The sequence below is a fragment of the Chelonia mydas genome, chromosome 17, assembly GCF_015237465.2.
Source record: "Chelonia mydas isolate rCheMyd1 chromosome 17, rCheMyd1.pri.v2, whole genome shotgun sequence".
Lineage (NCBI taxonomy): Eukaryota > Metazoa > Chordata > Testudines > Cheloniidae > Chelonia > Chelonia mydas.
This window is the reverse complement of record NC_051257.2, coordinates 105583-119384: the sequence shown is the minus strand read 5'-3', so window position 1 is coordinate 119384 and position 13802 is coordinate 105583. Positions and strand designations below refer to the sequence as shown.

At 41.9% G+C, this 13802-nt stretch overlaps 1 protein-coding gene across 4 annotated transcripts in view; it reads right to left on the bottom strand.

Moving 5' to 3' along the window:
- The window catches only part of YWHAE (tyrosine 3-monooxygenase/tryptophan 5-monooxygenase activation protein epsilon), a 57310-nt gene that overhangs the window by 11237 nt on the left and 32271 nt on the right, over positions 1-13802 (bottom strand). For all 4 annotated transcript variants that reach the window (XM_007057707.3, XM_037880215.2, XM_037880216.2 and 1 more), the window contains 3 exons: positions 9342-9448; positions 7248-7454; positions 3742-3878 (listed from right to left, as the gene is read on the bottom strand). In XM_007057707.3, the coding sequence (XP_007057769.1) occupies positions 3742-3878; positions 7248-7454; positions 9342-9448 (451 nt within the window). The remainder of the gene's footprint in view (positions 1-3741; positions 3879-7247; positions 7455-9341; positions 9449-13802) is intronic.

Sequence of the window (13802 nt, the reverse complement as noted above, 5' to 3'; positions counted from 1 at the left end):
AAAAAAATGCGTTAATTAAATTTCTGACTGAACTCCTTGGGGGAGAACTGTATGTCTCCTCTGTTTTACCCGCATTCTGCCATATATTTCATGTTATAGTAGTCTCTGATGATGACCCAGCACATTGTTCATTTCAAGAACACTTTCACGGCAGATTTAACAAATCGCAAAGATTTGTCAAATGTGAGATTTCTAAAAAGACAGCTACAGTACTCGACGCAAGGTTTAAGAATCTAAAGTGCCTTCCAAAATCTGAGAGGGACGAGGTGTAGAACATGCTTTCAGAAGTCTTAAAAAAGCAACACTCCAATGCAGAAACTACAGAACCCAAACCACCAAAAAAGAAAATCAAACTTCTGCTGGTGGTATCTGACTCAGATGATGAAAATGAACAATCAATCAGACTGCACTGCTTTGGACTGTCATCAAGCAGAATTAGTCATCAGCATGGATGCATGTCCTCTGGAATGATGGTTGAAGCACGAAGGGACATATGAATCTTTAGCGCTGCAGTGCTCAACCTGGGAGTTGGGACCCCCTCAGAAGGTCATGATGTTATTACGGGGGGCGGGGGGGGTTTGTGGTCGCAAGCTGTCAGCCTCCACTCCAAACCCCGCTTTGCCTTCAGCACTTATAATGGTGTTAAATATATTTTTTAAAGTGTTTTTAATTAGGGTTCTCAAGCGATTAAGAATTAATTGGGATTAATCGCACGATTAAACAATAATAGAATACCATTTTATTTCATAGCATCATAGAAGATTAGGGTTGGAAGAGACTTCAGGAAGTCATCTAGTCCAACCCCCCTGCTCAAAGCAGGGCCAACCCCAACTAAATCATCCCAGCCAGGGCTTTGTCAAGCCAGACCTTAAAAACCTCTAAGGATGAAGATTCCACCACCTCCCTAGGTGACCCATTCCAGTGCTTCACCACCCTCCTAGTGAAATAGTGTTTCTTAATATCCAACCTAGACCTCCCCCACTGCAACTTGAGACAATTGCTCCTTGTTTTGTCATCTGCCACCACTGAGAATAGCCTAGCTCCATCCTCTTTGGAACCCTCCCCCCCACCCCCTTCAGGCAGTTGAAAAGGCTGCTATCAAATCCCCCCTCACTTCTCTTCTGCAGACTAAATAAGCCCAGTTCCCTCAGCCTTTCCTCGTAAGTCATGTGCCCCAGCCCCCTAAGCATTTTCGCTGCCCTCCACTGGGCTCTCTCCAATTTGTCCACATCTTTTCTGTAGTGGGGGGGCCCCAAAACTGGATGCAGTACTCCAGATGTGCCTTACCAGTGCCAAAGAGAGGGGAATAATCAATTCCCTCGATCTGCTGGCAACGCTCCTACTAATGCAGTCCAATATGCTGTTAGCCTTCTTGGCAACAAGGGCACACTGTTGACTCATATCCAGCTTCTCATCCACTGTAATCCTCGGGTCCTTTTCTGCAGAACTGCCCCTTAGCCAGTCAGTCCCCAGCCTGTAGCTGTTCAACTCTGCACTTGTCCTTGAATCTCAGATTTCTTTTGGCCCAATCCTCCAATTTGTCTAGGTGACTCTGGACCCTATCACTACTCTCCAGCTTACCTACCTCTCCCCACAGCTTAGTGTCAACCGCAAACTTGCTGGGGGTGCAATCCATCCCACCATCCAGATCATTAATGAAGATGCTGAACAAAACCAATCCCAGGACCGACCCCTAGGGCACGCCACTTGATACCGGCTGCCAACTAGATATCAAGCCATTGATCACTACTCATTGAGCCCACAGATCTAGCCTGTTTAAAGGTTTTTGGATGCTTTCTACATTTTCAAACACTGATTTCAATTACAACACAATACAAAGTGTACAATGCTCACTTCATATTTATTTTTGATTACAAATATTTGCACTGTAAAAAACAAAAAATAGTATTTTTCAATTCTCCTAATACAAGTATTGTAATCTATTATGAAAGTTGAACTTACAACTGTAGAATTATGTACCAAAAAAACTGCATTCAAAAATAAAACAAATGTAAAACTTTACAGCCTACAAGTCCGATCAGTTATACTTCTTATTCAGCCAATTGCTCAAACGAGTTTGTTTACATTTGCAGAAGATAATGCTGCCTGCTTCTTGTTTACGTCACCTGAAAGTGAGAACAGGGTGTTCACATGGCACTGTTGTAGCTGGCATCGCAAGATATTTACATTCCAGATGCACTGAAGATTCATATGTCCCTTCATGCTTCAACCACCATTCCAGAGGACATGCGTCCATGCTGATGACAGGTTTTGCTCAAGAACAATCCAAAGCAGTGCGGACTGACGCATGTTCACTTTCATCATCATGAGTCAGATACCACCAGCAGAAGTTTGATTTTCTTTTTTGGTAGTTTGGGTTCTGTAGCTTCCACATCTTAAGACTTCTGAAAGCATGCTCCACACGTCATCCGTCTCAAATTTGGAAGGCACTTCAGATTTTTAAATCTCGGGACGAGTGCTGTACCTGTCTTTAGAAATCTCATATTGGTACCTTCTTTGCATTTTGTCAAATCTGCAGTGAACGTGTTCTTAAAACGAACGTGCTGGGTCATCATCCGAGACTACTATAAATATGAAATCTATGGCAGAATGTGGGTAAAACAGAGAAGGAGACATACAATTCTCCCCCAAGGAGTTCAGTTGCAAATTTTAACATTTTTTTTAAACGAGCCTCATCAGCATGGAAGCATGTCCTCTGGAACGATGGCTGAAGAATGAAGAGGCATATGAATCTTTAGCGCATCTGGCATGTAAATATCTTGCGATGCCAGCTACAACAGTTTTACACTGTTTTGTTTTTGAGTGCTGTTATGTAACAAAACTACACTTGTAAGTTGCACTTTCACCACAAAGATTGCACTACAGTACTTGTATGAGGTGAACTGAAACACACTTTCTTTTATCATTTTATGGTGCAAATATTTGTAATAAAAATATAAAGTGAGCACTGTACACTTCATATTGTGTTGTAATTGAAATCAATATTTGAAAATACAGAAAACATCTGAAAATATTTAAATAAATGGTATTCCATTAACAGTGCAATTAATTGCAATTTTTTTAAAATTGCTTGACAGCCCTACTAGTAACATTTACTCATTCCTCCATGAACAAAGTCATTCACTATGAATCAAAAGGACTATGGAGATATTAACGCTGATCTGCAGAGGGAAAATAGGAGGCTTGTGTTTTGGGGTTTAGTGTTAAAAAAAAAAAAAAAAAAAAAAACCAGTGTAGAGAAACCCTGAATAATGGTGATAGTAGGGAACCTAAGGGGGAAAGGAAAGAAGATTGGTCTTCCTGCTAGTCTTACTTATTAGAAATTCAGGCCTATAGACTATGGACAACTTGAAAGATGACAAGCACCAAGGAAATTAAACCTGATTAAATGAAAAGTAACTTCTGTCTGCAAAAGCATTATTGCTGAGACCAAATATTTTAATTTAATAGGGAGATAACCTCTCTTAAGGATTCAACATATCCCTTCAATTAAGGGCTAAGAAAAACTCCCAATGTACACTCATTTCATCTCCATGAAGTCATCCAACATAAGAAGGGAAGATAGAAACTCACTATGTCTGTTGTAAGAAAAACAGTCAAAAAAGTGCAAAAGTCCAAATCCACCCCACACCTACATGCTTGCAGGTCCCCTTTAGCTTAACTTGAATTTTTTTGGGAGATAAAGGGTGGAGCAGCATTTTAGAGCAGAAGTCTACTTACCATCACCCTGCATATCTGAAGTCCATAGTGTCAGGTTATCACGTAACAACTGCATGATAAGTGTAGAGTCTTTATAACTTTCTTCACTCAGTGTATCCAGTTCTGCAATAGCATCATCAAAAGCTGCTTTTGCCAACCTACAAATATTAATCAGATTAATATATAAGATGTCATAAAACAAACACCTATAAAGGTATCCAGCTTAACTCGTTTATTGAACAAGATTTTTTAGTTCAGTTAATGAGACCGCCCCTACAGCTTTTGGGTAAAATTTTCAAAAGCACCTAAATACTTAAGAGCTTATGTCCCATTGACTTTCAAAGTCACTTGAATGCTATGTCACAGGATGACACTGGGCCTTTAATAAGGCGAGAGCCAATGCTCCTGTGCCTCATCAGCTAACTCCAATTGAGCTCAAAAGAGGGTACCTGGGACCTAGGGAGTAGAGACCTAGTCAGTGAAGGCTCACTTAAGAGCACCCACTGAGTCAGCTGGGAAAGGGACAGGTGAGCCGCCAGAGCCAGAAGACTCTGTGGTTCCTGGGAGAAGACTGAAGGCAGGCCAGCAGCAAGAGAGGTTTGTTGGTTAGCATCCCTGATCCAGGGCAGGATGCCAGACAGCAGCAGAGGGAGGTGCTTACTGGCTCTAAGTCAGAGAGCCAAAGGCAAGGGCTGAAGACAGGGGAGGAGCAGAGAAGCTTACCAGCTGACGTTTCCAAACTAGAAAGCTGGATCCAGGGGAACAATGAGAGGGCCAGGGGAGTGAAGGATGCTCCCAAGGTAAAGATGAGCTTTCAGCAAAGAGGTTGTGGGCATTCCCACTGATAAGAGTGGGGTTGCACTCTAGCTAGAAGGGCTGAGGTGGCTGTCCTGGCAGAGGAGAACTGACAGAGTCCAGGTGTGGCTGAAGACACTGGTGTATGATATAAGTCACACTGAGGGACAAGGCGTCTTGGGATTTTAGTGACTACTTGCACTGTGGTGACAAATGGACTATGGGTTGGGATGTTCTGGACCATTTGTACAATGTTTTTATCATATACTGGTTCCAAGGAGGGCTGTTTAAGCAGAACAGCATGAAAGGAGTTACTAGGGATTCTGAAAGGGGAATGGAGGCAGGCACACAGGTTGTGCCATGGCCTGGCGCAGGAGGGTGCTCCAGCTGGGGCTACCCTCTTATACACTAGATCCTGCAGTATACTGAAAATAAAAATCCACTGCTTTATCAGTGAACTTGAAAATAGATTTAATGGCCTTTAATTAAAAACTAATTGCCTTAAGTTAGGGCTATCGATTAATCGCAGTTAACTCATTCAATTAACAAAAAAATTAATCAGCTTTTTTTTTTTTTTTTTAATCGGGAATTAATTGTTTTAATGGCACTGTTAAATAGAACACCAATTGAAATTTATTAAATATTTTTGGATGTTTTTCTATATATTTTCAAATATACTGATTTCAATTACAACACAAAATATGAAGTGTACACTGCTCACTTTATATTATTTGTTACAAATATTTGCACTGTAAAAATAAAACAGCATTTTTCAGTTCACCTCATACAAGTACTGCAGTGCCAACTCTATCATGAAAGTGCAAAAAGAAAAGGAGTACTTGTGGCACCTTAGAAGTACTCCTTTTCTTTTTACGAATACAGACTAACACGGCTGTTACTCCGAAACATGAAAGTGCAATTTACAAATGTAGATTGTGTGTTACATAACTGCAGTCAAAAACAAAAACAATCTAAAACTTGTTTACATTTACGGGGGGTAATGCTGCCCACTTCTTATTTGCATTGTCACCAGAAAGTGAGAAAAGGCGTTTGCATGGGACTTTAGTAGCCCACCATTGCAAGTAGGGATGTAAATACCGTTTAAAAAGTTAACCACTGAAATGATTAAAAAATTTCCTTTAAACCATTGACCAAATTAAAGGACCGGCCAGACTGGGGCTGCATTGGCCAGGCAGCACTCCTCTGGCCAGGCGGTGCAGCTGGAGCTCCTCTGGCTGGCGCAGGGACGCTGGGACCAGCAGGCCCGGAGGTTAATGGTTAAGGCAGGTTAACCAGTAGACTAATGCTTACTGGTTAACATTTTACATCCCTAATTACAAGGTATTTACATGCCAGCTATGCTAAACATTTGTATGCCCCTTCATGCTTCAGCCACCATTCTAGAGGACATGCTTCCATGCTGATGAGGCTCATTAAAAAAATGCGTTAATTAAATTTGTGACTGAACTCCTTGGGGGGGTGGGGGGGGATTGTACTTCTCTGGCTCTATTTTACCTGCATTCTGCCATATATTTCATGTTACTGTAGTCTCAGATGACAACTCAGCACCTCAGTGCCTTCCAAAAATCTGAGAGAGATGAGGTGTGGAGCAGATCATGCTTTCAGAAGTCTTAAAAGAGCAACACTTTGATGAAAAAGTTACAGAACCGGAACCACACAAAAAGACTCAACCTTCTGCTGGTGGCATCTGACTCAGATAATGAAAATGAACATGTCAGTCTGCACTGCTTTGGATTGTTAGCGACCAAAACCCGTCATCAGCATGGACAGATGTCCTCTGGAATGGTGGCTGAAGCATCAAGGGACACATGAAACATTAGTGCATCTGGCATGTAAATATCTTCCAACGCCGGCTACAATAGTGGCATGCGAACACTTGTACTCACTTTCAGGCGACATTGTGAACAAGAAGCAGGCAGCATTATCTCCTGCAAATGTAAACAAACTTGTTTGTCTGAGTGACTGGCTGAACAAAAAATAGGATTGAGTGGACTTGTAGGCGCTAAAGTTTTATATGGTTTTATTTTTGAATGCAGTTTTTTGTACATAATTCTGCATTTGTAAGTTCAACTTTCACAATAAAGAGATTGCACTACAGTACTTGTATTAGGTGAACTGAAAAATACTATTTCTTTTGTTTTTTTACAGTGCAAATATTTGTAATAAAAATATAAAGTGAGCACTGTACACTCTGCATTGTGTTATAATTTAAATCAATATATTTGAAAATGTTGAAAACATCCAAAAATATTTAAATAGAATACCATTTAACAGCGTGATTAATCGCGATTAATTTTTTTAATCACTTGACAGCCCTACTTGAAGTATTCATCCCTGAAAAGTTAAGTTCATATTTTTACAAATTAGTTAACCACTCTCTGCTTTGTCACTTTTGTTTCTCCCAAATAATCTACTCCCGAATAAATGAATTAATCTGGAGTCCTTGAATGCTCGCCAACTCTTGAATGAATTAAAAGATGCACACAATAGAGCCCTAACACTGGGTGAAGTTTCAGGGCTTCTCTTCTGTGCCTATGTGGTTAATTTATTAGAAAGTTTTTCAACTTATATACAGCAGAAAACAAGGAAACCCACCATATTGCTCCAAAGGTGCAAATATTCAAATTTGCAAGCTATATGTGCTGCCACTGTAGCTGGTTTTATATTTTATATTTTTAAGAAACCTTCCAGTCTCCTCAGACATTACTTACCTGCAGGCACGGTCAGGGGAATTAAGAATTTCATAGTAGAATACAGAGAAGTTGAGAGCAAGACCTAAGCGGATGGGATGTGTTGGCGGAAGTTCTGTCATTGCAATATCACTAGCTGCTTTATAAGCCACCAGGCTATTCTCTGCAGCCTCCTTCCTGTCATTTCCTGTGGCAAACTCAGCCAGGTACCTGTGGTAGTCCCCTTTCCTGAAAGAGTAAAGAGGAGAGATTCAGGATTCCTTGATTTCACATTAGCTGTTGAAAAAAAACAGTTAATGTTGATAATTGTACATCAATAAATTGGTACAGCATAGGCATTTACTATAGATATATGTCTAGAAAACACAGGGTATGTGATTTTTAAGAACATAAGACAATCAGCCATGGAAGACAGTGTGAATAAGGAAGCCTGTGTCTTTTTGAAGTTACTAAAACCATAGTACTCCTATAAAAAACTGCTACCCAGTTACTTGCGGAGTATCTATGACTGAATGTGTTTCACTGAAGTTCCCAAGTTACTGAGAAAATTTTCCAGTCCAGAAAGAATTCCACCATTAGAGAAGCCATCCTGGACCTTTTTACAAGTACCAGGAAATGCCTGAGAACATGAAATGGAGACTCACCCACTGGTCAATATCACTCACAGAGGCCTGATCTACACCGTGTGATGTAGTTAAGTCTACCTAACCCCCACAGTAGATGCAACTAGATCAATGAAAAATTCTTTTGTTGCTCTAGCTACCACCTCTCCAGTGAATGGATTTACTACAGCAATGGGAAAACCCTCCCATCACTTTAGCAGAAGTCTACACTTCAGTGTTCAATTCCTTCTCGGTGCTGGATAAAGATCCAGGTGTCCATGCTGACATTAGCTACCTCTGATGTCATGAATGTTCTGGTCTACCTACATATTCTATTAGGAGCGGATGGCTCTGCCCTTAGGTGGTTTCATTCCTCAAGCTCAGAGGGGAGTAGAAGGCAATTGCTCTTCTGTCCCTAGGGCTTTTACTTTGTCATACTTACTAGTCAACATAAAGAAGGCCATTAGGAGGGTAAGTAAAGAGATCAGGCTTAAAGTTCCTTCACAATATGCTGATGACACTCTTATCTAGGTCCATCTCATTCAGTTCAGATTACCTCAGATATATATGTAACATCATATACTACTGAGTATTCCAGACAGTCCATGAAGATATATGAAAACTAGAAGTATAAACACAAATAAATGCAGTAATGAACTTTGCTAATTTTTGCAATCCACCTAAGCTTGCAGCACGCTGCCTCCACCCCAGAAGTGCACCTCAGAAAGGCTATGTGGATGGGTAAAAAGAAAATGTATAGTGAATGAACACTGGAGAAGTTATTAAAATTCATATAAAAACTAAGTGAAAGTTTACAACAATTAAATTACTTAACTATAATAGAAGAAATACCACACAATTCAACATATCTATATTTAAAGGTAACAAAGAATTGCATGGTATTATATAGTATTTAAGAAAAAAGTATATCATAATTAGCAACTATCATGATGGGTATGGACAAGGGGCTGAACTTAGGTTCGACATGCAATCTGAATGTTTGCATTCCTTGATTTAAATATTTAGGTTTTAAATAACCTAGTTTTTATGTATTATACACAGTTTACACAAAGCACTGAATGGTTCAGTGCGTTGCTAATGGGGGTAAATATAGCCTTTCATTATATATCACTTATTCAAGACCAATTACAAGTGTATAGTAATTAAAATTTGTTTTCATTTGAGTGCTGTTTGGTGGTCTTAATATAGTTTATCTAGTTGGCAGGCATCCATGAGAAAATGTACCATCACAATCAGTCACTGAACCTCTTGTTGGTGTTCAACACAAGGACTGACTGGACACAATGACCAAACCATCATCTTATTTCTTGAAGTAAGCGAAGTGGTAGGACAGTGTGGAGAGGACTACATTTCCACAATACAGCAGTACCTATTCCATGGCTGTAAAATTTTAATCTCCATGGCTGTTAATCTGGCACCAGTACTGAATTCACTTCAATATTTTATGCGAACTATAAGGATGGCACTTGCCCAAAGCCCACAAGTCACCTACATTTTATAATAGAAAACCTTGGACTCGCCCGTGTTAGCTGCTGGAATGAGGTGTTTGTCCAGTACATCCAGAATGTCGCAACAGATTAACTTCAGCTCGGTCTCAACCTGGGGGGGTGGGGGAGAGAGAAGGAGAAGGGGGGGAAAAAGCAAAGATTAGCAAAGAAGATTTAACAGTATAAAGGGAAATAACAAATATTCAATCCCAAATGCTGAAAACAGGAAGAATAATCCAGCTTAGATAGGAACTAGCGTTTGTGTACAAGAGTCCAACTTCTTTTGGACAGTATTAAAAGACCATAGCTTCACCAAACAGTCAAAATCAAAAAAGAGGAGAAAGAAGATGCAGAAGTTCCTAACTACAGCAAAGCAGCAGCCGTGTTAGTCTGTATTCGCAAAAAGAAAAGGAGTACTAGTGGCACCTTAGAAACCAACCAGTTGGTTAGTCTCTAAGGTGCCACTAGTACTCCTTTTCTTTTTGCGAACTACAGCAAAGACATTTCTAAGATATACTGTATCTTATTTTTCAGTTTTTAAAACTACCTCAGGGCTGGTCTTCTCTGGGCACAGGTACATATTTTAAAAATTATAAATATTAACTAGATTCAGGGAGACTCATCTCACAATGCAGTAGTTCTCAACCAGGAGTCCAGGGCCCCCTGGGGGGGCCGCAAGTAGGTTTCAGAGGGTCCGCAAAGCAGGATTGGCATTAGACTTACTGGGGCCCAGGGCAGAAAGCTGAAGCCCCGCCACTTGGGGTTGAAGCTCAGAGGCCCAAGCCCCTCCACTCGGGGCTGAAGCTGAAGCCTAAGCAATTTAGCTTCATGGGGCCCCCTGTGGCATGGGGCTCTGGGCAGTCGTCCTGCTTGCTGCCCCCTAAAGCTGGTCTTTGCTTTTATATGCAGAAAAGTAGTTGTTGTGGCACAAGGGTGACGTGGAGTTTTTAACAGGATGTTGCGGGCCCTCAGAAAGAAAAGGGTTGAGAATCCCTGACATAACGAACAGTAAATAGGCAGTTAGAAAGCTGAACTCTAACAATACTGGACCAAGGCAGAAAGTAAATTCTAGAGTCAAGATGCCTACCACCAACACTAAGATGTTCAAATCTACAGAGTACTTTGAGAGAATCAGCAGAATTCAACTTTTCACAGTGTGACAAAGTTCCTCCTCTGCCTTGGTGGGTCCTGCGCTCATTGGCGGATTTGCTTGCCTCAGAGATTCACGGCAGCCCTCAATTTGGCCACTTTTGCTAGTGGCTCAAACCTGCCGTTCGCTCAATTAACCTCATCACTGGACAGCATGGGGAAAAGGAAGGAGAACAATCCCCACAGTCTCTGCTGGTCCACCTAGTGGGTCGGGGGACAGGCCAGGGACCTTCCCCTCTGGTGGGACACAGTCCAGGTCAACTCCTCCTGTATCCAACAGGGAGTTGGGAGGAACCCAGGCCTGCCCTCTACTCTGGGTTCCAGCCCGTGGCCCTGTGGATCACAGCTGTCTAGAGGGTTTCGTGTAACACCTGTGTGACAGCTACAACTCCCTGAGCTACTTCCCCATGGCCTCCTCCCAACACCTTCTGTGTCCTCACTACAGGACCTTCCTCCTGATGTCAGATAGCGTTTGTACTCCTCAGTCCTCCAGCAGCACGCCCTTTCACTCTCAGCTCCTTGCGTACCCCTCACTGACTTAAGTGAGGTCCTTTTTAAACCAGGTGCTCTGATTAGCCTGTCTTAATTGATTCTAGCAGCTTCTTAATTGGCTCCAGGTGTCCTAATTAGCCTGTCTGCCTTAATTGGTTCCAGCAAGTTCCTGATTGTTCTGGAACTGCCCATTACCTTTCCCAGGGAAAAGGGACCTGCTTAACCTGAGGCTAATATATCTGCCTTCTATCATTCTCCTGTAGCCATCTGGCCCGACCCTGTCACAACAGGTACATGAGGAAAGAGATGGTAGCAGGTAGCCGTACCCACATCATATACGCAAAAGTCATTATAATGTGATTACATAAAAGGCTGCAAAAAGGATGCGTTACCTGTAATTCTGTCTTTCTGGAAATATTTGGCAAGATCTAGACTGGTCTTAGCTTGCTTTTGCAAGACTGGCACAACTCCCCTAACTTCACTTTTTTTTTTTTTTTTTTTTAAAAACCACACACACTGGCAGATAACTAATGAGGGATAGCACAAGCCAGCTATCCTACTGGTCATCTCATGGCACCCTTTCAGGTTATAAACACCTCCATCAAAGCATTCCATAAATTTCTACTGATTCTTGGAGCTTTGCCTTATAAAGAAAAGTCAACTGAAGATGAACAAGATAAAAAAAATATGCCAAAGGGCAGAACCAGATGCTAGAGAAAAACAAAGCCAAAAAAGGTAACCTGTGAGGCATGTGAATCTTAAGAGACATCCCAAAAGAAAACAAGAGTAAAGCAACAGACAGCACTAACAAAGCAAAGACCAGCAGTGAGAGCACAAGCTGCCAAAAGTTATCATATTTAAACTAATTATTCAAATGCAATAGTTACAAGACAGTCTGTTATGACCACACCATCTACAATTCTCCTGAATTAGAACACATCTGTAAAGTATTTCCTTTGTGATTATATACAATCAAAATACAATCACCACAAAGCAAAGACTATTCTCTTTATTTTGTGATGCATTTATTGGGCCTATTGCAGGGCTGGGTGGCCTTGCAATATGATTTCGCTCCTGGGGGAATTCTGCGCCACTGCACAATTTTGCAGAAATTAACGTTATGCGCACAGAATTTCCTTCCCCCACACAGAAATGGGCTGGAGTGCTGCTAGCCACCACTAGGGTCCACTGGACCTGGCAGAGCCCAGCTTGCACATAGAAAAGACTGCCTGGGGGAAGGGGAGGGAGCTGGAGAGTTCCTGGCAGCTGCAGTTCCCAGCATGCCCTGAGGGAAGGAGAGGGCAACTTACAGGGAACTCTGTACAAGCCTGGGACCGAACGACAGGCTGTTTCTCCCTCTTGATACCTAGGGGAAGAGGGGAAGAGAAACAGGAACTGGGTTGGTTATCATAAGGATCTCTCACTCTCTACTCCTGGGGGAATTTGTGTGTGTCTCTGTATTGTTACAGACATAATTGCTGACCGGTATTTTGAAATAAATTACCGGAATAATTGAAACTGGCGTAATTATGCAGTGTTATTTTGACAAATAACATTTGCAGCATTTTAAAATATTGCATGCAGAATTTAATTTTTTGGTGCAGAATGTCCCCAGGAGTAATGATTTGAAGATTATACAGCCTAGCTTTGTCAAAGTCCAAGAAGGAAAGTATAATTCTAAAAGCTAGGGAATCCTTCCAGACTCCAGCCTACTTTGAGCCCTGTGCTGCTTATATCACAAGAACCCCCCCCCCCCTTTTTTTTTTTTTTGCTGAAGCAGCTCAAATGAGCAAAATAAGGGAAGTATTGGTTGCAAATCTGACAGTAGAACACAATTTGGGTGAAAGTGATCATGGAATGATAGTTTCATAATTCTAAGAAAAGGATGGAGGTAAGAGCAGCAGAACAGGGACAATGGACTTAAAGAACGGTTACGGTTACCTACCTTTCGTAACTGTTATTCTTTGAGATGTGTTGCTCATGTCTATTCCATTCTAGGTGTGCACGCCCACGTACACAGTTGAAGACTTATTTTAGCAGTATCTGTAGGGCTGGCTGTGGCACCCTCTAGAGTGCCGCGCTCATGCAGCAATATATCAGGTACCACTGGCCCTATGCCCTCTCAATTCCTTCTTGCCAGCAACTCCGACAGAGGGATAGGAAATAGAATGGACATGAGCAACACATCTCAAAGAGAACAGTTACCTTCCTTTCATAACTTTTCTTCTTCGAGTGCTTGCTCATGTCGATTCCATTCTAGGTGACTCATAAGCAGTATCTATGGAGGTGAGCTCAGAGTTCACCATTTGGTGGTTTGCAGTACTGCTCTACCAAAGCCAGCATTGTCCTGGGCCGGCTGGGTAAGCACATAGTGGGCCGTGAAGGTATGGACCGACTACCAGGTGGCCACCATACAAATGTCCAGAATAGGCAGTTGGGCCAAAAAGGCTGCCAAAGAAGCCTGTGCCCTGGTAGAGTGGACGGTGACTATCGCCAGGGGTGGCACCTTTGCTAGATCATAGCAAAAAGGGAATGTCGACAGTGATCCAGGAGGAAATTCTCTGAGCGGAAACAGGTTGACCTTTCATCCTGTTGGCCACAGCGACAAATAACTCAGTCAACCTACGGAATGGCTTGGTCCTTTCCATGTAGACGGCTCCTGACATCCAAGGCATGTAGCCTGTGCTCCTCCTGCGACTTACGCGCCTTCAGAAAGATGACAAGTAAATGTCTTGGCTCAAATAAAACTGAGAGACTACCTTAGGAAGGAAAACCGGTCTTAGCTGTACCGTGTCCTTGTAGGAGACTGCGTAAGTGGTTCTGAA